The sequence below is a fragment of the Tyto alba genome, unplaced genomic scaffold (genome assembly GCF_018691265.1).
Source record: "Tyto alba isolate M040663 unplaced genomic scaffold, T.alba_DEE_v4.0 Super-Scaffold_22, whole genome shotgun sequence".
Classification (NCBI taxonomy): domain Eukaryota; kingdom Metazoa; phylum Chordata; class Aves; order Strigiformes; family Tytonidae; genus Tyto; species Tyto alba.
The window spans coordinates 37,310,179-37,329,757 of record NW_024881296.1 but is presented as its reverse complement, the minus strand read 5'-3'; the positions used below and the strand labels follow the sequence as shown (position 1 = coordinate 37,329,757).

General features: G+C 42.2%; 1 protein-coding gene across 1 annotated transcript in view; it reads right to left on the bottom strand.

The window, feature by feature from the left end:
• The window catches only part of CEP85L (centrosomal protein 85 like), a 157,928-nt gene extending 138,703 nt beyond the window's left edge, over positions 1-19,225 (bottom strand). The window contains exon 1 of the mRNA XM_042795749.1: positions 19,174-19,225. Coding sequence (XP_042651683.1) covers positions 19,174-19,186 — 13 coding nt within the window. The 5' untranslated portion in view covers positions 19,187-19,225. The remainder of the gene's footprint in view (positions 1-19,173) is intronic.
• Positions 19,226-19,579: the final 354 nt, after the last annotated feature.

Below are 19,579 nucleotides of genomic sequence, written 5' to 3'. Positions count from 1 at the left end.
GATGAGAAGAAAGCTCTCATAACTTGTGGTTTTGGAGAGACAATTTCTTCATCTTGGAGAGTGGGAGAGGGAAGTTTAGACTGTAGCATTACACTGATTCTTCTTTGGAATAATTTATAAAATTGGATATGCAGATAAATCACATACATATAACTGTAAGGAAAATCAGCCTTGACACCATGCTAATCAACAAACTGTAGAGCCTCTAGAAGGCTCAGCTGTTTCTGTCCTTCAAAACACATCCTTGCTCAGGGCTTTGCAGTTTGCTTACGAGCTGAGGTCTTTTTTATCACAGTAAACAGACAAAGAGAAATTCAAACCAAGCAGCCGACCCTGCTCTCTGGATATACATAGGGGTTTCTAAGAGAGAGGGAGAACAATCCTAGCTAGTGTGAAAGCAAAAGGGCATTGCTTAAAGACAATTTTTCCCTCCTCCAATTTGCATTGTCCTTACCCTTCCTTGTATATGGATCATTGTTAAATGAGAGAAAGATATAATAGAAAGCCATGGGAAAAATGTAATGGTCCTATTCCCTTCTGGGCATTAATATAATCAATGAAGCAGCTACTTTAGTTACCTTGTTCGTGATCTGTCCTTGTTTCCATTAGGAAGGTTTGCAATTCCACTTAGAGAGTCCCCCTCTGTAGTGAAACAGTGTTCAAACACAATATTTCCAAGTGGCAAGGTAGTACCACATGTTAAGATTTTCTTTCTCAAGACCTAGATGCTACAAGTGAAAATCATGCCTTGGCTCTCTACATGCTTCTGTCTGGCTTAATTAACTGATCTCAGCAATAATCTCAGCTAAAATAATGCTCAGTAAGAGGGTAGGAGGGAGCTGCTTTAGCAGCACTGGGTGAAGTTTTTCACTTACCCAAGCACGATCCAAGAAGAATGGATCAGAGACTTTGGCTCAGCACCTTCCAAAGCTAGACAGGAGTTGCATTTTTGGAGACTGAAAGCAGGATTCTGAATAAAGCCTGATACCTCCTAATGCTGCACCAACTGCATCTAGAAAAGCTCAAACATTGTTTTTCAGGGGGTTGTTCAGGTCACTGTAGAGAAAGAGAACCACTGTAAAACTGAGAGCAGAATCTACATTCAAGTTCAAATCTTTCTCATAGTCTCCTGGAGTACTTTGGATTTAGAATCCCTTTGTAACAAGCCAAAATTACCTTGAAGAGGAAAAATCATTAACATTTGCCCCGTTGCCTTAGTGTTATTTTTCTTCAGTGACCGAATGTCAGTCCAGTCATAAAAGACTATTTTTTCCCAGCCTCTACTACTTGGTGGTGGCACTACATGGCTCAGTATCCCCATCTCTCTAGTATATTCACCTGCACAAAGGAACTCATGTTTCTGCGCTCCAGCTGAAGGTCTGCAAAGAACAAAGTGTTCCATGGCAATCCAGTCAAAATGACATGTCCCCATTTCTTAACGTAATGATGCAACACTGTAAGTACTGAACAGCAGTAAAACAAACACTTAATAGCATTTCTGGTTTAAACACATTTAAAACAAAGATCCTAAAGTGTTTTACAAGAATAAGCTATGCTTCACAACCATCTCTGGAATTTTACAGTGTCCATCACAAAGACTTTCCAGCTATGGATTATTTTTAGTTCAAGTTTCAACTAGGTAAACTAAGGCATATAGGCTGAGAATGCGTGCAATGAACATAATCAATTAGTTTAAATTCTGCTTGATTTTGTCACAACTTAAGACATGATGTATGCATAGATCTCCAGTGAAGATATGGAGGTTTATTCACATTGTCCTAGAGATGAGCAGTCTCCCATGTTTATTCAGTGCAGGGCTGGCTTACTTCAGTACACTAGCACATATTAGCAAACTGAAAAGGAATGCAGCAGCCCATCTCCTATAAACACCACTTGGCTATTTAAGCCTACACTGCACTAGAAATAGACTTATATCTCACAAACACCACCAAATGTCAGAGCATATCATTTATTCACTGCACACTATATTATTTTCAAATCAGATTTTCTTTGTCGCTTGCTATATAAAGCTGGAGAAATATTCTCATACACATGAACCACTTCTGCACTGAGGAATTATACCACTTTTAAATCAATTTACAGACTATGCAGTGAAGATAAAACTCTAAGGCAGAAGATTCAGATTTTGATTTGAGTCTTGCTCCTGGTTCAGTGACTGACCTCAAACACGTTGCCTAGCGTTTGTTTTTAACACTGCCTTGCACTGACTTCAGTGGCTCTCCTTTCCTTTGTCCTATACTATCTCCTGCCTTCTTAAACATGACCTCTGGAATATCGTCTGCACCAAACTGGATAAGGACAGACAGCCCCAGTATCTCCTAATGTTCACCCAACCCCTGTTAACCCAGGTGAAGACCACATGTAGTCAGGTCTGTAGTCTGCAAACCTTCCTCCAACTGCTGCCTTCTTTTGGCCAAGGACCAGAATCAGTTTTAGTGCCTGGACATGTAAAGACGATTCAAGTGAAAAAAACCAAACCAAACCAAAACGACAAACAAACAAACAAAAAGACATCTGATGCAGGCAGACAATGAAGCTTTAGGATACAACCCGATCTAATCAATCTATTTTGAATTGCCGGTATGAGACATATTTTGGACTGTAGAGTTTTGCACAGAGGATGTGTTCTGATCTTTTATGCTCCTCTAGTTAAGCTAGGTTTTCACACCGACAGCAGAGCTATTGTGTGCATGACATTTACTGCTGGAAATGGATGCTGTGTCTCGGCAATGAATGGAAAATCTGAGCACAAGCAATAAAAAGATATCTTCACAGTGTTCCTTGGTCTCTTGTTAGTCATTCAACGTAGAGGAACTCAGCAGAGAGGAAACATGCTGGGTGAATGTCAGTGTTCCCAGCTCTGGCTGAAGGAAGAAAAACCCTGCTATAAAACAGAGTATGGGCACTGAGCATGAAAGGCTCCAGATTTGCAGCGCACACCAGTGAAAACCTCTCTGACAGCAAAGTCTCAGTAACCCAGCTGGGATTTATTTGGGAAACATACAGTTTTCCACATAGGAGAGTGAGTTGGGATGCTTATTTTCAGGTTGTGTGGAAAAATGTACTTGCTCTGAGGACTTTGTATTTAGATGCAGCTTTGTAGCCTGCAGAAAGAAGCCACAGTCAACAGGCTAGAAAGCAGAGAGTCATCTGGACCAGAAGTTCCCCAGCTTTTTATAACCTCACTTGAGAATGGTGTCCATGGACTATGTCTGAGTGGATCCCACAGAGCCAACACAGGCTCTCTGTGCAGGCACAGCTCTAAGGTGTTGCATTCACTTACTGTTTCACCAGGTTTTATATCACTTACAGACTTCACCAGAAGATGTTTTTCTGCCTCGATCAGTGTCCTCTGCAGAAAGACAGCAAACCCTTTCCCAGCTGAAGCACCGTGCATCCTTTTTAAAAGTAATTCACAGGCCACTTTGCATCCCAAATGCTGTGTGTGTGCCCAGCCACTGTGCACGCAGCCTGGCACTGCGAGGGGACTGGAGCCAACTCCAAACTCCACCTGTCACAGACGCCCTCACAATCTGACAAGCGTGTAGGGGTCCACAGCTCTTTTCCTTGCAGTGGCTTTGTAGGTAACCATCTGAGGGCATACAGAACATGAATAAACCATAGAACACAAGTAATTTAAAACTAACCCGGATTACTCACAAAAGCATGCAAGACACTGAATTTCTAATCTAGAATTCGTACCTCTTTCAATCCAGAGGCCAAATAAAAAGCAAGAGCTTGGCCAAGGCACAAGATGGTTGTTGTAATCTCCCTGCCCTTAGCTATGCAGTGAGGATGACACTCTTCTGACCCATGTGTTGTGTAATGATCTTTTGCATATCACTCTTCATGCAATTAGATTGAAAGCTGCTGCCTAAAAGACATATTGAGCATTTATGCTCTGTATTTTCTCATTTTCTTCATATTGAAAAATAGAAAATATAACCAGCCAGCTGAGGTGACACTCAAAGTTTTGCTCTTGCAGTACCATCCGTTGTAAATTTTAGCTACAGCATCTCTATTTAACTTTATCCTTGCTGGCATTGTAGATTAAAAAATAATTCACATTTTAACTGTTTGGAGACTCTAAAAATATATAATTATTTAGCTACAGAAAAATTATCCTAAAACATATCTAAAGCCTCTTTCCTGCATGGTTTCAAGAAATAGGGGAATGAGAAGGAGGGATTTAGCGAATTTTTTAGCAGCTCTTAAAGAAGACTGAATTTAAGCAGAGACTGTCAAGGATTTGACTTTCAGAAATTGTTACTGTATTTCTTTCAGGAAAGAGAAAAACTTTCTCTCTCTGTTTTATGTAATTATTACAGTTTATCATTACATATGAGCTTTTAGTCAGACAATTTTTTTCTGGTAAATCATGATGAGGTATGGCTTTGGCTCTTAAATGAAATATAATTGTTTAATATTTACATGTTTTTCATCACACTTTTACCAAATAGATTCTAGTTGTCACTGAACAGTGTGTTTACTAAACAACGCAATTTTAAAATGTGTGCAAAACCACTACTGCACACAAATATTTCTGTGGGAGAGTTAAAGCTGTAGTAATTTGGCGCCAGAGCAACTGTGTGAGGTACTTGTCAAGTTTTCATATTGGACAAGCGTGAAAAGGTGGTTATCTGGAAGAAGTAATTTAGGATAGATAAAATAAAATATTTATACAAGCCCAAATCCAATCAAGGTGCTTGCTTCACGAAGCACGTTTACATCCGCACTAGTATACTGAAAACCGCAAAGGATGCACAAGAACATAAAACCAGGCAAATGGATTTACAAATCAGGTCCCAGGTCACTGAACAAAAGATGTTGCCATTGGCACATTGCCACTGGTCCATAAAGGGAGATGTATATAATCGTAGTCTGATTTCCAGCAGAGAAGTGGCATTATTTCGCAAAACCCATTGTGTCACAAGATATTATGTCAACATTGGCATGTCTGTAAGGTAACAACTAATTAATAGGTAACAGATTCCACATTTGATGTTTTTTTACCCCTAGAACTCACCCAAAGGACACACAGAAATATTAATGGGAAGCTGGCACCACTGCTTTTTTGGATGGTGCACTTCTACTCACTTAGCTATCTGTCAAGTGCAGCATGAATAGGTAACTGCAGTGCAGCTCCCCAGGACACTACAGACAGAGAAAGAGATATCCATCAGAGAAAATACATCAGCTGATCTGCAGAGCATAAATAACAGAGCCAGCAGTTTACTTTCCTTTATACCATTATGATGCCATTTGACAGAAACCAGCTGCTCTGGCCATGTTCTTCACGCTATACCCACCCCTGCCATGAGAACACGTGTACAGGACCCAAGTGTCTGATGGTCTTATGATTTATTTTGTTTCCAGTAAATTTCATATACTATGTAGACTGACGTCCTCATAATTAAAACAAAGAATCACTATCAACAAATCTCTTACTCAGACATTTACATGAAATGTAAACTGACCCACAAGCTACATCAGAACTGCCAATACAGTATGAAGACTAGTAAAATATTATTTTTTAAAATATATCTTCCCATTTAACAATCTGAATGCATCTCTAATGACACTCCATCTCTAGTAATTCAGAAACTTGTTGTCAAATATAAATTCCCTTGGCTTGCTTTACCAGAGAAATCACCACATACATCCCAAATCAACAAATCACTGGGTAATTCATAATGGGGGTTATCAAGTAACTGATAGAAAGCGTTGCATGCATAGGACTAGACTAAGCTTAAAGAAGGGACGTATGAATGTTCCATCCCCCATTCCTAGACTGGCATTATTAGTGCCCTTATTGATGCCTAGCATCAGCGGGATAACTTTTTTTTTTTTTTTTTTCCTGGGGGGAATAACTCGAGATCAGTTTAGATGTGTCCTTGCTCTCGGTTGAGATAGGCGGATCCCTGGGTCTCCAAATGCTAACCTGTTCCCCCAGCTGCTGGGGGCCGCAGGAAGCCTGGCTCCACAGGGGCTTGCCTGGCAAAGCCCCTGGCTCCAAAGCTTCCCTGCGGCCGCCTCCCCAGGCTCACCCTTTGCAGGGCCAGTTGCCCCCCCGTCCTGCCTGGAGCCCCCCTGGCCCTGGGCTGCCCTGGCAGCACACGGAGCCAGCAGGCAGCGAGCCACATCAGGTGTGAAGTCGCCTCCGAGCCAGGCTGCCTTCCCACTTGCTGCTTTGCCGAAGATGAAAGCAAAAGGGCCACCTTGGTATGGAAAGCCTCGATTTCAGTGCACCGAGCGGTCTTCTGCTGGAGAGACCTGCCAGAAAGCACACAAGAGCTGCTCCTGCTGCCTGGCAGAGCCTCTGTGCTGTAGCAAAGTGTCCAGCCAAAAGAGGTACAAGGCTTACCCTCAGAGCAGCAGGCTTTTTGATGGGAGCCATACTCCTCCTGGGCAAGGAAATGCCCGCGAACACTGTCCTTTCCTCCTGAGACAACACAGCTGCACCTCGTCTTCCAAACTGGTCTGGTTCAAAAAGTGACTGTCACACTAAACTTTCACAAGAGTAAGGGCATTTTTAAATTTATAGTGAGATAGCCAAACATATAAACAGAAAAGATTTTATACAAACATGTTTATTTTTTTACAGCACTCACAAAAGCTGCTGTATTTGGCAATGAATTTAAGTGTCACTTGTGTTGTTCAACTCTTTACCTTTAAATAACATTCCTAAATTAATTAGCTGTATCATTTTATCTGTCTGATCCATGATGCTTCCACAGGAAAAATGACCGCAGGTATGTGCACCTCCCATATTTGCACACTGTAAAAATCATAATTAGAAAAGAAACAGGAAAACCCACCCCTCTGATTTCTGCACAGCCTAACGCATCCCCTAAAATAAAAGCACTGAACAAAACCTTCCTGTCATTTTATCTTTTACTTCTAGAGCCAGGTTCAGAGCACTTTTTATACACAAATTGCTGAAAAGTTTCCCAGCTGCAGAAAGCACACTGGCTCTGGCAGCAGGCAGAAGCTGCAGTCTGCTCAATACTGGCAAGTCTCTGTGGGTCCCATCTAGAAAAATCCACACAGGAATCCCAGGAAAGATACATGCTTTTAGATGGGCTATGTCTACCTTCCACCCGTAGCTTTCTAGTTTCTTTACCCTCTTCTCTATTTTGCATCATTCCTCTTAGTACTGAAATGACTTCAGGTTTAGGACCTAAATCCAGAGACTTCTGTGAAAATTTTGACCCAGACCTGCGTATAAACCTTGTGAATCCAAATGTGTTTTCTATTCCATTACTTCCAATTTTTATTCTCTGTTCAAGTCTCACCTTCTACTGTAGTCTTCATAAGCAATTATACAAAAGTGCAGGATTTGTTTTATAGCTTCAAATCAAATTGCACTCTCAGCTGCTTCAGAAAATAGACCATTTGTGCTGAAAGTCTTCTCCTGATGCCTTTGCTTCTCCAGCATTGCTGGTGGCACATTTATATCCTGAAGCAAAGGGCCCTGACGATTCCCCTGTGTGATCTGAGATGGTGAAAGTGGCCTCTTTTATCCAAGTGCCAAAAACCCAAACCAAACAAACCCAGGGGTCTAACTAGCTCAAAAGAAATGTAACAAACGAGGCTCCTCTGGAGACCTGCTCATTCTCCAAAGGATTTATGGCTTTGCCTACAGTTCACAAAAATGTATGATGGATTGAGAAGATAAACACAACTATAAAGACAGCAAGGCTGTACTTCTAAATCTTGTTCTAAGTGTCCTACATACATAACTAGTTACTGTAATCCCTACGTAAAGTATTCACTAGTTTTATAGACTATTACAGAAACACTAGAAAACATTTTTTATATTAAGCTATGTTAACTTTTCACTTTTTGTCCTATAGCTATTATTTTACGGTTTTGCATACTGAGTATTTTCTTTAAAATTATTCTGTGCAAGTTGCAGACAAATGTATAATATCCACACAGTGGAAATAAAATCATGGAGACACATTTTGCACACACTTACTCTACTGTAAATCCCAAGTTACTCTGCTGACCTCACGATTTAAACTGGATTTATAATGAAATACACAAGTTGTCCTGTATTTCCACTGATTAAGCTTCAAAGTCATTTACTTATGACCTTTTCTGAGCACAAAGACATTTTAGAGTGTTACATAAGCGTCTTGCTAGCTACAATATGTGACTTCAGTTAAAAACCAATGATGGCAACAATTCCAGTTTCTCCTTCTTCAATCTTCTTTAATAGTGCTGGAGCCAAAAAAGATATTTCCTTTTTTGAAAGCTCTACAGTATTACCTTAATTTCTGTTTCTGTTCTCTAGCTCAAAGAATCACAAAAGGTACATCTAGAAGAAACTTACTCGGTGACATAGTTCATCCCCCTACAAAATATCATGGTTTTTCTTTATTTAACATTATTTTCTCCAGTATCCTCTCAAATGTCCCAACCAATACAGCTTCCAGCACTTTTCAGGAAACTAGTCTACATTCTTGCCATGATCTCGGGCAGAGTGAGTATGCTGACCTTGCAACTGCGAAATAACAGTCTAGTCCAGAGTAGTATCTGACATGCTTAGAAAAAAGTAGAAATGGAATTAATAAAAACCGCAAACCCTGAACCAAGACCAGGCCCTTGACATGTACCTGAGACAATACTACCAAACGCCTGTGGAATTGTATTGCTTTGCACCATCTCATATGGCATTTATGCACCGCAGGAAGCTATCAACCCATCCCTTTTCTCAGCTATGATCTCCTAATTAAACATGGAATTAATTATCTTTGCCTTTATAGCCTTGATTCCTTACAAAAATTTAACCTTTATCTCTCTTCCATGTGCAGTAGAGGGATCTGTTTGGGGTGCTTGTTTATCCCATTAAAACTTCTCCCCCTGAACAATGCCTCCAAGCAATGGCTCTCTCATAGCTTGGGGGAAGAGGGACGGGCTGTCTCCACAGCAGCTTTCCTGGCTTGTCATCACCTGGATTTGCAAATAGCTCTGCAAGTCCTCCAAATACAGGAGCTTGGGCTGAGCACAGAATAGACCGAAGAAAGATGCCTCCCATCTCACCACCTGGCTTCACAGTTACCTCCTTAAGTCCTGGTGGTGTGAGCCGAAAGCTCCTTGATATACAAGAAGCAAGCAGGGCTTAGGAAACATAAATGGCAGATTCCTCCAGCCAAAACACAACAAAATGCTTGAACAGCAGTGAAGGAAGTGTGCCTCACCTGTGGCAGGCTGGAAGTGAAAGAAATACCCACCACCATTCTCTTTCACATCAGTTAAGAAATTAAAGACTGGAACTGGGCCTTTGTGTGTCTCCGTTTAACAGCTTCCAAACAAAGGGATTTCTTTACCTCATCTGACAGCATGCTTACAATGACACAACCAATTTATTCCATTTCAATTAGTTATTTTTATTATTCTGCTTCTATTACAAAACCACTTAAAGGCTCCAGCTGCAGTTGATGCCTGATCACATAGGAACTACAAGCACAAACAAATAAACCTCATCTCTGCAGAGAAGTGATGCTGCTTTAAGTCGGGGTCTGTCTACAGTGAGTAAATTAGTGTGCAGCAGCTAGAGTGTGAATTTACAGCCCACGAGCTAGCCTGCACTAGGCTTTTGCATGGTCACTGTGAAAGCAGAGTAAGTTACTGTAATATTTACTGTATACTAAGGACATCCATAAAGAATATAGTACAAAGTAGCTAATGAACTATATATTCACATCCTGGCTAAGTGTGCATTAATTTCTTCCATGCATCAATGTATAAGCTAAATTAGAAACCATATGAGTTTGTGCAACCCATGGCTCCTTTCGTGCTTCAGCAGAATTAAAACCAGAAGCACTAATGGCTGGAGGTAGGAAGAGGAGAGGAGGGACCTGCACCCCAGCAACCCATGTGAGGATCAGCACTCGGCTCTCCTCCAGCCCCGCTTCTCCGCCCTGCTCTCCTCTGCACCAAAATTCAGTGTCCTGCCCCATGGCTCTGGTGTCCAGCCCTGCTCCTTGGCTTGGTCACCCACTTTCCTACTTCTCCAGGGGTTACTGCAGGCTGGTGACAGCCCCGGCCATGCACAGCAGAGCAGCCCTTTTCCTGCGTGTCCCCTGACCTTCCCATGAACTGCCCCATGATGATCACAGTTAGACAAATAAAGGAATTTCCACTTTAGTGAATTTAATTATGTTTGATTAAGTCTTGTCAAATGCCTTTTCCTCCCAGTGTAACTAATGGGAATTTCAAGGAAATTATCAGTTAAACCTGAGGAAAATCTGAGTGGACATATGACACAGATAGAGCAACCAGCCAGGACAGTCCTGGAACACATTGTCATGTTTGAGCATGCTGCTCAAAGTTTTCAGAACGCTATTTTCTCCCAAATTTGAATTCATGATATGCAATTTTCCCCATCTCCCCAAGCCACGGCCACGGGATCCCCCCAGTTCCTGGTGCTGTGGGAGGTGAGAAGGGTGCCCCAGGCTGAGCCGCAGACCCCCATGTGGGTGTGTTGTGGTTTCAGCTGGTATAGAGTTTATTTTTCTTCTCGGTACGCATTGCTTGGCCTCCAGCCTGGGATGTGTGCCCCTCCTGCGGCCAGTGCCCGGCCACGGGTCCTGATGCGGTAAACTCAGCCCTCATGACATCCACTTGGCTTCCCAGGCTTAAAAGCAGGGAATAAAGGGATAATAAAAGGAGAATGAAAGCCCTGCAAGTTTTCCAAAGCAGAATCTTTCTGTCACTCCATGTCTGTATAACCTCAGGCTCTTGGCTGGGGCCCGGGGAGTAGCGCCAGCAGGAATACCAACACAGGGTTACTCATCCTCACCATCTCTAGCAATCGGCTCTCCAGAGACGAGTTTCTTTCATATGTGTTAAAAAAGATTTCCAAAACAAAGGATCTAAATACACATTACTGTTCTTATTTGGATACTGTACAGAGGAACTAAACAAAAGCTTTTAAAATAATAAGATAATATAGTAAAATCATACTACAGTGTTTTAAAAATAAATGTTCAAAACTCAAATATTCACACACATACTAGCAGTTCTGTCATTTGGGCACATATTTTATGGGGTTTTATGAGACTGACTGTTTGATCCTATTTTTTCTGCTCAGTTTCTCTCATGAGGCTGGCTGTTATTTCACCATGCCCTGCCCCTCTCTGATCAATCACATCCTCTTCTCACCTTCTTCCTCGCTCTACTTGCATGCCCTCTTCTGTGGTCATGCCTTCACCTCCTCACCATCTGCCTTGCTTGGGCGTTTGCTCAGAGGAGAAGCTTCCCCTTGCTACGGGACCTCCGCTCTGGTGGTCCCCACCACTCCCCTCCATGGTGCTGCCCCTCAGCTTTGCCCCCAGGAGCTTTGGGCAGATGAATTAATGAGCGTGGACGGCGTCATTTCGAAAGGTACCAGGCAGTTTAAGATGGAAAGATCAAAGCCACTGCAGGCATAAAGCCACCTCTCAGCCTGGAAGCAAAGCTCTTTTAGGAGACTTTTTGCGCCTAATTGCTTATAATGCTCTGTTTTGTCAATTGAAGTAAAACCAAATTCTATTATGTGAAACTGTAACACCCTCCTAGTCACACCAGCTTTGAATTACATGCTGAAAGCTCCAATTGCAACCACTTGAGTGACAGGACGGGCCTGGCTACAAAGTCAGCTGGCGGCAGTACAAGGACTATTTTGGTTGCTGGAAGCAGCTAAGTCACGTTAGCGGAGAGGCTGCCCAAGCTGCTCAGCAGAGCACACTCAGCAAGGCAGCTCTGTCCCAGGCCCGGGCTCCGCTGCAGATCCAGCTCGGGGGCTCCCTGGGCTCCTCTGCTGTGCCCTGTTCCCTGGGGGGACTCCTGCAGCTCCCACAGCCATCCTGCTCGCTGCCACGCATTTCCCTACCAACCCGCTGCAGTGCTGGCGAGAGAAAAAAAATGTTATGAGGGAAAAGTGACTTCAGATAATGCAATTGCTCACACCCACACCCAAAAAAGGGAAATATTTATAAACAATTCTGCTTTTATTTATATAGTTTCCATGGCTCTGCTCTGTCAGACTCCATCTGTGCTTTCCCAGAGACCGTCCTCCTTACGCTGCATTTACTCTCAGCCTGTAATTTTTCAGAGTTTAAGGGAGTGTACTTTCATTCATAGACTGAACAAACTGCAAGCATGAAGAAATGTCACTCATCAAAGATGACGCATTTCGGTACTTTATTATAACATCCAATACCAGAGAGGGGTAAAAAATGAAGAAAAAGACAACAGTGACACAAAAGACCCTATGTCTACGCCATAACCTCTTGAGGTGCTGCTGTGCCAGGTAATGTTTCCTGCTGGAACGTGGTGGTGAGTGATGAGGCTACTGCATAAGAGAAGGTCAGAAGAAGTCAACCTATTTCCCTCAATGTCCAATGGAAGATCGGTGTTGTGTCCCACAAGAATCAGTCTGGTCCTGTGCACAGGAGGTTTTCCTTTCCTGCCCTTATTCTTGCACATGGTGTGCATTTTAGCTATAGGCTCGCACTTCTATCCACTCTTCAAACACCATTTCTACTGATTTGTGCTGCTGTTACTTAGGAATTGGTGACTACAGTGCAGAGTGTTTCCTGCACATTAATGGCTGGACGGAAGAAAATGGTGGCCCATGAGTGAAGGATATTAACTCCAAACAGTCAATAAGTCTTTAGGAAATGCCCTGACCTCTGTTGGTTATTGCTATTAAAAATAGAAAAGAAAAAAAATCCCATGCATTTTTTTCTGTATGACATAGCCACCACTGGTATGTGTAGAATATATATTAGCAAATCTTTCGGCTCTCTCTGTACTGTAGTCATCATAATTTGCTATTTTGAGGGAAAGATGTGCATATGTAAGGGGAGAAATGGGGGAAGGAAACCATTATTGCTTTGAAAGCCACAGTCAGTAATTAAGGCTCAGTCTTTCTAAAATGTCTTTACTTCCCTATAGCATCAGTTTCTTAATTCTTACCGTTGTTTAAAACTTTAGACTTCAGTCCTCTGAGCCATTTACTTAATCCCTTCCCTCAGGTAGCTCCTATTATTTTTATCTCAGAGGATTCACCAGAATATGACTGTACGGTGTTTGTGTGACATACGCGTGTGTGTGGAGGAGGAAATGAGAGCAGAAATGTGTCATCAGCATTTGAAAAGGATGGTAAGGTCCTAACAGCCACCAAGCATCTCTGAATGTGTATGGTAACAGACAAAGTGGGCAAAACTACATCTTTGCTAGAAGAAGTTATTAAGGTGAAGAGCTTAAAAGGAAGGTAGCTACGTCTACTTATTAGCACTTTTACCGAGATCTCTGCTGTACAACCTTTTCTCCCCTGTGCATTTCATTACAGTATATGCTCCTCCTATTAATCTGCTTTATGGACATTTTATTGAGATGCTTTTAAGAACCTCTCAGAAAGAACTTCAGCTAATGTGAGGGCTAATAAGATTTCAACACTCTGTGTCCTTGTCCCTCACAAGACATCACTGCACAAACTATTCCAAGGAATTCTTTCAGAGAGGACACTGTGCTGTTGCCCATAAATCTAAGGGCAGCAGATGGAAAAATTAAAACTATAAAGACTCTAAGCAATACAAATTAATTAAACAAGGCAGAGGAATATTTTAACAAATGCTATCCTACCACACAACTCACCACTATTTTAAAGATAATGCTATTGTACTTCTACCAGAGTCAGCAGAAGATGCAAGAATCTTTGGGTAAGATCCTCTGCCTCCTAGGAGACTGTTGAGAAGGAGATGGAGGCATGACCAATGCCTGAAGTAACTCGGAGGATGATGAAGACACTGTGTAGTCCAGCCCCAATTTAAGTACTGATGATGCACACTGGAAAGTATCTTCTCTTTAAAAGTTTTGGTATCAACGTTTTAGATTCAAGGCAAATGGTAGGTCTATATTATTAGAGCAACTTTAGTTTCAGCGCCAGGGAGAGCTGTGAGATGTGGCAGATCTGGTCCAGTCATTTACAGGTGGAACTAAATTCCAACGCATGCCACAATTTCTGTCCTTTTCACTAATCCTCTTCTCTGCTCTCTCAACACTATTCACAAGTGCTAAGTTCACTGGCTGCTTTTTTGCATAGTGTTTCATAGACTTCATCCACACATCCCCAGGGACTTGTAAACCACAGGTTGAAAATTATTAATCTCTCCCTCTGTAGAGACCTTGCATAAGCCAAGACCATCTCCACTAAGCAATCCCTCATGGTTTCCTTAAACAATCGCTATCCTGTGTGATCAAGCTGTCTTTGAACAGAAGATGATGCACGTCAGCCATGCACTGCATTGTTAATATCCATGTAATTCTCATCCTCTCTGCTGCAGAAGGCCACTGGTTTTGCCATGCCATCTAAACACTGACCAGCAGTTCAAATAATTCACAGGTCTGAGGAAGCTGTTGACTTTACGCTTCAAACCTATGTTCTCTGTGTTTGCAAAACAAATCTGCTTGTTGTGACCCTTTCTGCTACTATAGCCCCATTAATGAGTTTCTCAGTAAGGCTAGGAAAGTACTGGGAGATAACTGGTAGATATCCTATCTACTGCCAGTTATCACCTTTAACCAGTTGCTTAGCCTGTGCTGTTTGTCAAGACCACTGATCTTACTGCACCTGGGATGTTTCTGGGAGCCACCTTTACCTTCCTCCAGTGATTCCAGAGCGGTGCTTTGGGAACCACAAAGTGCTTTATTAAGGCAAAGCAAACAGCTCACAGCTGTTAAAGTCTTGTCAGTTCCAGACACTGAGCAGTGGCCTGTTCCTCAGACACACTTCTCTGTACTGTGGATCTTAATTTCACTGATCAGCCATCTGTGGTGGCTTGTGCAGCTCAGCAGCTCGCCTTTCTCAGGCACTATCTGCAGAATTGACTTTCCTCATTCTTTATTTAAGAATGTTTTTTTTTTCTTTCTGCATATTATATAGCACATATGACTTCCTCAGTAGACCGGCTCCTCCTCTTCTGGATCATCTTGTTCAGAGCCGTCCATTCTTCAGACCTTTTTTTCCAGTGACTTCTAGACTACATTCTTAGCTGTCTCCAGTACAATGCAATACTCTTCATCATCCTGCTTGTAAAGGTCTATAACTTGCGTATTGTATTGTCTTTAGGGTGCCTTTTCCTGAGATCATCAAGTGTTTGCGGAGCCGCGGAGGAACGACACGCCGAGACGGATTCAATGTGGGTGATAGAGCATCATATATCGTATCTCTTTATTAGTCCAGGGTACATATATTTATGCAGACAACGCTAATTATTATGCCTACTAGTCACCAGCTGATTGGCTTAAGCTCTAAAGGTCGTATTCACACGGTCCACCTACTTGCAGTTAGCTAACAGCACAAGCTTCTCCTAACACTGAGTTTCTCAGACCACTATTCCCAATTCCTTTTAACCTGTTTTCGACACACCACGGTACACGAGGCCGAAGCGTCCTTGACATTCCTCCTGTATCAGCAGCTGTGAGCAGCTGCAGGCAAACCCTAGTGAGGCCCAGCATCAGCGAGGCAGCATCAGCCCCCAGAACAGGCTCTGATCGTACAACTGCTCGGCAGGCTCAGGACCCTTGTCTCTGAGCCATTCTCCAACAAGTGTTCAACACTGGTGATCTAGAGTCTACCTACCTTGCAGTGCCTCCTTCTTAGTCCTTGTTACTTTGAATACCTCTCTCACCTGGAAAAATCTGAAGATAATTCTGCAATTTCAAAGTTCCTGGAAAATTGGTTTATTTCCACCTTAGCTGTTTGCTTGCATTTTCTGCAAAGTTCCTAGGGTTTTCCCATTCATAGTGTGTATGCCCCTTCACAGTGTCCCATGGCCTCTGCTTTTCACAGACCAGGATATCTTCTAATACCAAGGGTACCTTAGCCATTTTCATAGCATATTCAAGACAGAACTTTTCAGGACTGATTTAATTGCCTGTAGATATTCTTCTGCACTTTGTTCTGGGCCGGTACCAAAAGCTGTGGCTCACCATCTTCTCACAGTCCAGTTTTGTCACAGGTCTTTCTGGCATTTTCTATTAATATAATGATTTGCCTTCACTGCTCATGCTGCTATGAAGCAATGGGAGATTTGTTGGAAACTTTGCCACTGAGATAAACAAGGGGCAAGTGAGTTTTCATTGAAGAATCATTCATGATACCGTCAATAACAGGTGGAATATCTTTGGTCAATTTTTAGCTTGAACATTATAATGCACATGGAAATGCCGCAGTAGAAGCTTTTGAAGAGAAACAATCATTCATTCCCTAGATTTTGGCTCTACATTGCACTTGCTGCTGCAAGCAGTCAGCACCTAGATAGCCCAGTCAGCACCCGATACACAAATATTTCTCTCAAACTGCTCTCTAGACCCTTGCCCGCATAACAGGCCCATCTGATCTCCTGAAGCATACAAGTAATATGAACGGATTTCATAAAGGTGAAGTACACAACAGACACAGAACAGCTAGCCCCTGAGCTCCTCTAGAACATTTGGAAGGTCTTTAAAAACAGAATCTGTCTGTGACAGAGTCATGGGGGTTTAGGAGAACACTCTGCTTATCAACTCCAAACTTCACTAACTCACAACAAAAACATAAATTAAAACGCCCCACAACTAAAACTTCAGAGAGACATTATAAAATAAATACGGATTTTTGCTCTGTATAATATTGTTCTGTATAAACTCTTTGCAGAAGTGTCTAGGTCAGTATAGGCAAAAAAACCCCTAATCTTAATTTACATACCCTATGATAAAGAAAAACCATTTTGTGACTTAGAGGAGCACTGGGCAGAGAGACAAGCACAGAATCATATGGCAAACCAAATCCATTATTTATTATTTAGCAGAGCTTCTGTAATACAATTCTGTACATTGACTTATTTATGAAGTGCAGTAAGAAAGAAATTGAATTAGTATGTGAATAAAATAAGGTTTGATATTCACCTAATATGCTAGCCAAAAATGAAACTAACAAACACAAGCTGAAAAGATGCCATAATGTTCTTAGCCGCAACTTGGGGATATTAACTTAAATAGTCAAAGCAAATGAAGGAAAGTGCACATAGTCGCTGTGAAAGATGACACCCAGCTGCTGGTTTCTCAGGCCACCAAAGAGCTTTTGTGTTATAGGCAGCAGGAATGAGAGCTCCCCTTTGCATGAAACTCATCCTCCTCCTGAGCATTCATGGCAAACCATTCACACCATCACCAGGCTTGGCAATGACAGAGATTTGGGTTGGCACCACCAACACTAAGCTACAATAATCCTTTAAAATAAAATTTGCCACCGGAGAGCAGGAAGGTGACTCAGAATGCAAGATCCTGTTCTCCACACTTGTCTGGCCGTGAGACCCTGCTGGCACTGTCAGTGGTGATGCCCATGAGCACCAAGTCTAATGGTAGTTTCTCTGACACAGAGCCTCTTGCAGACTCACAGGAGGCAACGGAGACAAGCTGAATAGCGGCATTGAAAAATATCTTCTCTCCCCTTTAAATCAAGAGTGTTGTACAGTATGTGTGACTCTCCTGGAGAGCAGCTCTCTGGCTTCCTGCTGTCTGGCATTAAATTTCCAATTCTGCAGCTGAAGTACCTAAGATTGCCTTGTGCAGATCACTGAAATGCAGTGTAATGCCCAAGGGCTGTACTTTTCTCTCTACTTTATCTCAGAAATGGAAATTAGTCCCTATTACTAAGGCTACCGTCGTAAGTCTCTGGATCTTGCAGTTCTCCACATAAACTACAGGGATCTTTTTGGGCCTTCATATGTCACTTCATATCCAGTTAATGACGTTTTAAGCTAGTGTAAGTGTATAGGGGAGTATTCTAGTTTGCTTAACCTTAAGCAGAATGAGTCTTTAAAGTGATGATGCAAAGAAACCCAAAGTGTCACTGATGAGCATACAGCTAAATAATTTATTTTCTCTATTATTCATTTCACACACTAAACCATAATAATTTTTGCTCTCATTTTTTGCATTTGCTACTTTTCAAGTTACCAGCTATCTTTCCTTTTCTAAATCTCACTTTTTCCAGAGGTGAGAACAGTTTTGCTTATGTAAACTGGAATTTTAAAACTGATCAGAGATGTGTTAAAGAAATGAAAACTTTTTGGGTGAGCGGAGAGAAGCATGTCGCAGGCAGTTTACCAGTTTCAAAAAGCGGTGGTATGTGCTATCAGTGGTTTCCAAACGTTCAGACACAGGGGAAAACTTGGAGTGCAAAGGCACTGAGGCTCTTTGCTCTTCTGTGGCCTGAAAAGAACAGCCTCTGTGGCTTGCTCTGCATTGGCTTAGTTCCTGCATTACCAGCAAAACAACTGCCTAGCAACCTAGCTTTTCCCACAACATTTCCCCGCACACGTTCTGTGCCCAGAAAAAAAGTATAGCACCTAATATTCTCTCCAGATAATCACCTTCTTGAGAGCTTTATTCAGCCCTCTGTACACACTGGAGCTGTAACTAGCAAGGCAATTGCTGTTGTGACAGACAGCGCAGGCCAAGTCAAACCAGCCCTATCTGTGCTGCAAGCTGTGCATGTGCCCTGAACAGGTTATCTGTGCATCAGACAGAGCAACTTGCCGCTTCCCTCCACTATATTTCCCCTAACAAAGGCAGGAAGCCATGGCTGCTAGCAAAAAGGTACAGATATCCTTCCTATTGAAAACCCTGTTTTGTGAACAGTGAGGGAGCTCTCTAGCACACACTTTACAACCGTCAGGAAAGTCCATCTGAAGGCATAAGTAATTCAGTACTTTAAAAAAAACGTGCTGGTCTGAACACGTAAAATTGCTTTTTCAGTTACTGCCTTTAAGGAACATTTACAGTCATACTGCAGATTTACCAATAGTTACATTTTCTTATCTGACATCCCAGCTGCAGCAGCATCTTGCAACAGAATATTTAAGCTACTTGCCTCATAGTTTCATCACCAGTAAAAGAATGATTTGCCTTGAATCTTCTGCAGCTGTTTCTGAGTAACATGCTGAGAGGACTGCAAAATACCCGAATTTGTTTGTATCTTATCTGGAAGCACAAGGCTTCTCACCCGTCCAAAGGACAGCACCGCTAGAGCAGTGCTGTAAATAAACTCTAACCAGCATAATTAAGACAGCACTCTTAATCAAACAGGCAGAAATTAAGGCAACAACTTACTTGCCGTGTTCATAACTTCCTCAGGAACATTGTCTTTTCAAATGAGTGTAACAGGAAATTGTGGCAATTACGGGTAAGCTGCACGGCTGCAGCTCAAACCACCCACTGCAAAGTGCAAGGGCAGTCAGCACTGGATTGGTAAGCAACAACTGACAGCCGCCTCCCCTTCTTCCTGTACTTTGCATGTAAATCTTAAACAGACGCCATGTGGAGAGAAGTGACTGTAACCAAGATCCACTTGAAATACGCCTGCAAAAAGTCTTTATTACTCATGATAGTTCTATGCTTGGAATAGCAATACTTATATCTGTGAAGTGCTCTGAGACCTACAGATGAATAGCATCCTAGGTGTGCTACTGATTTTATCTGGACAGGTGTTCACTGTCTTTATTCATGGCAATACTGA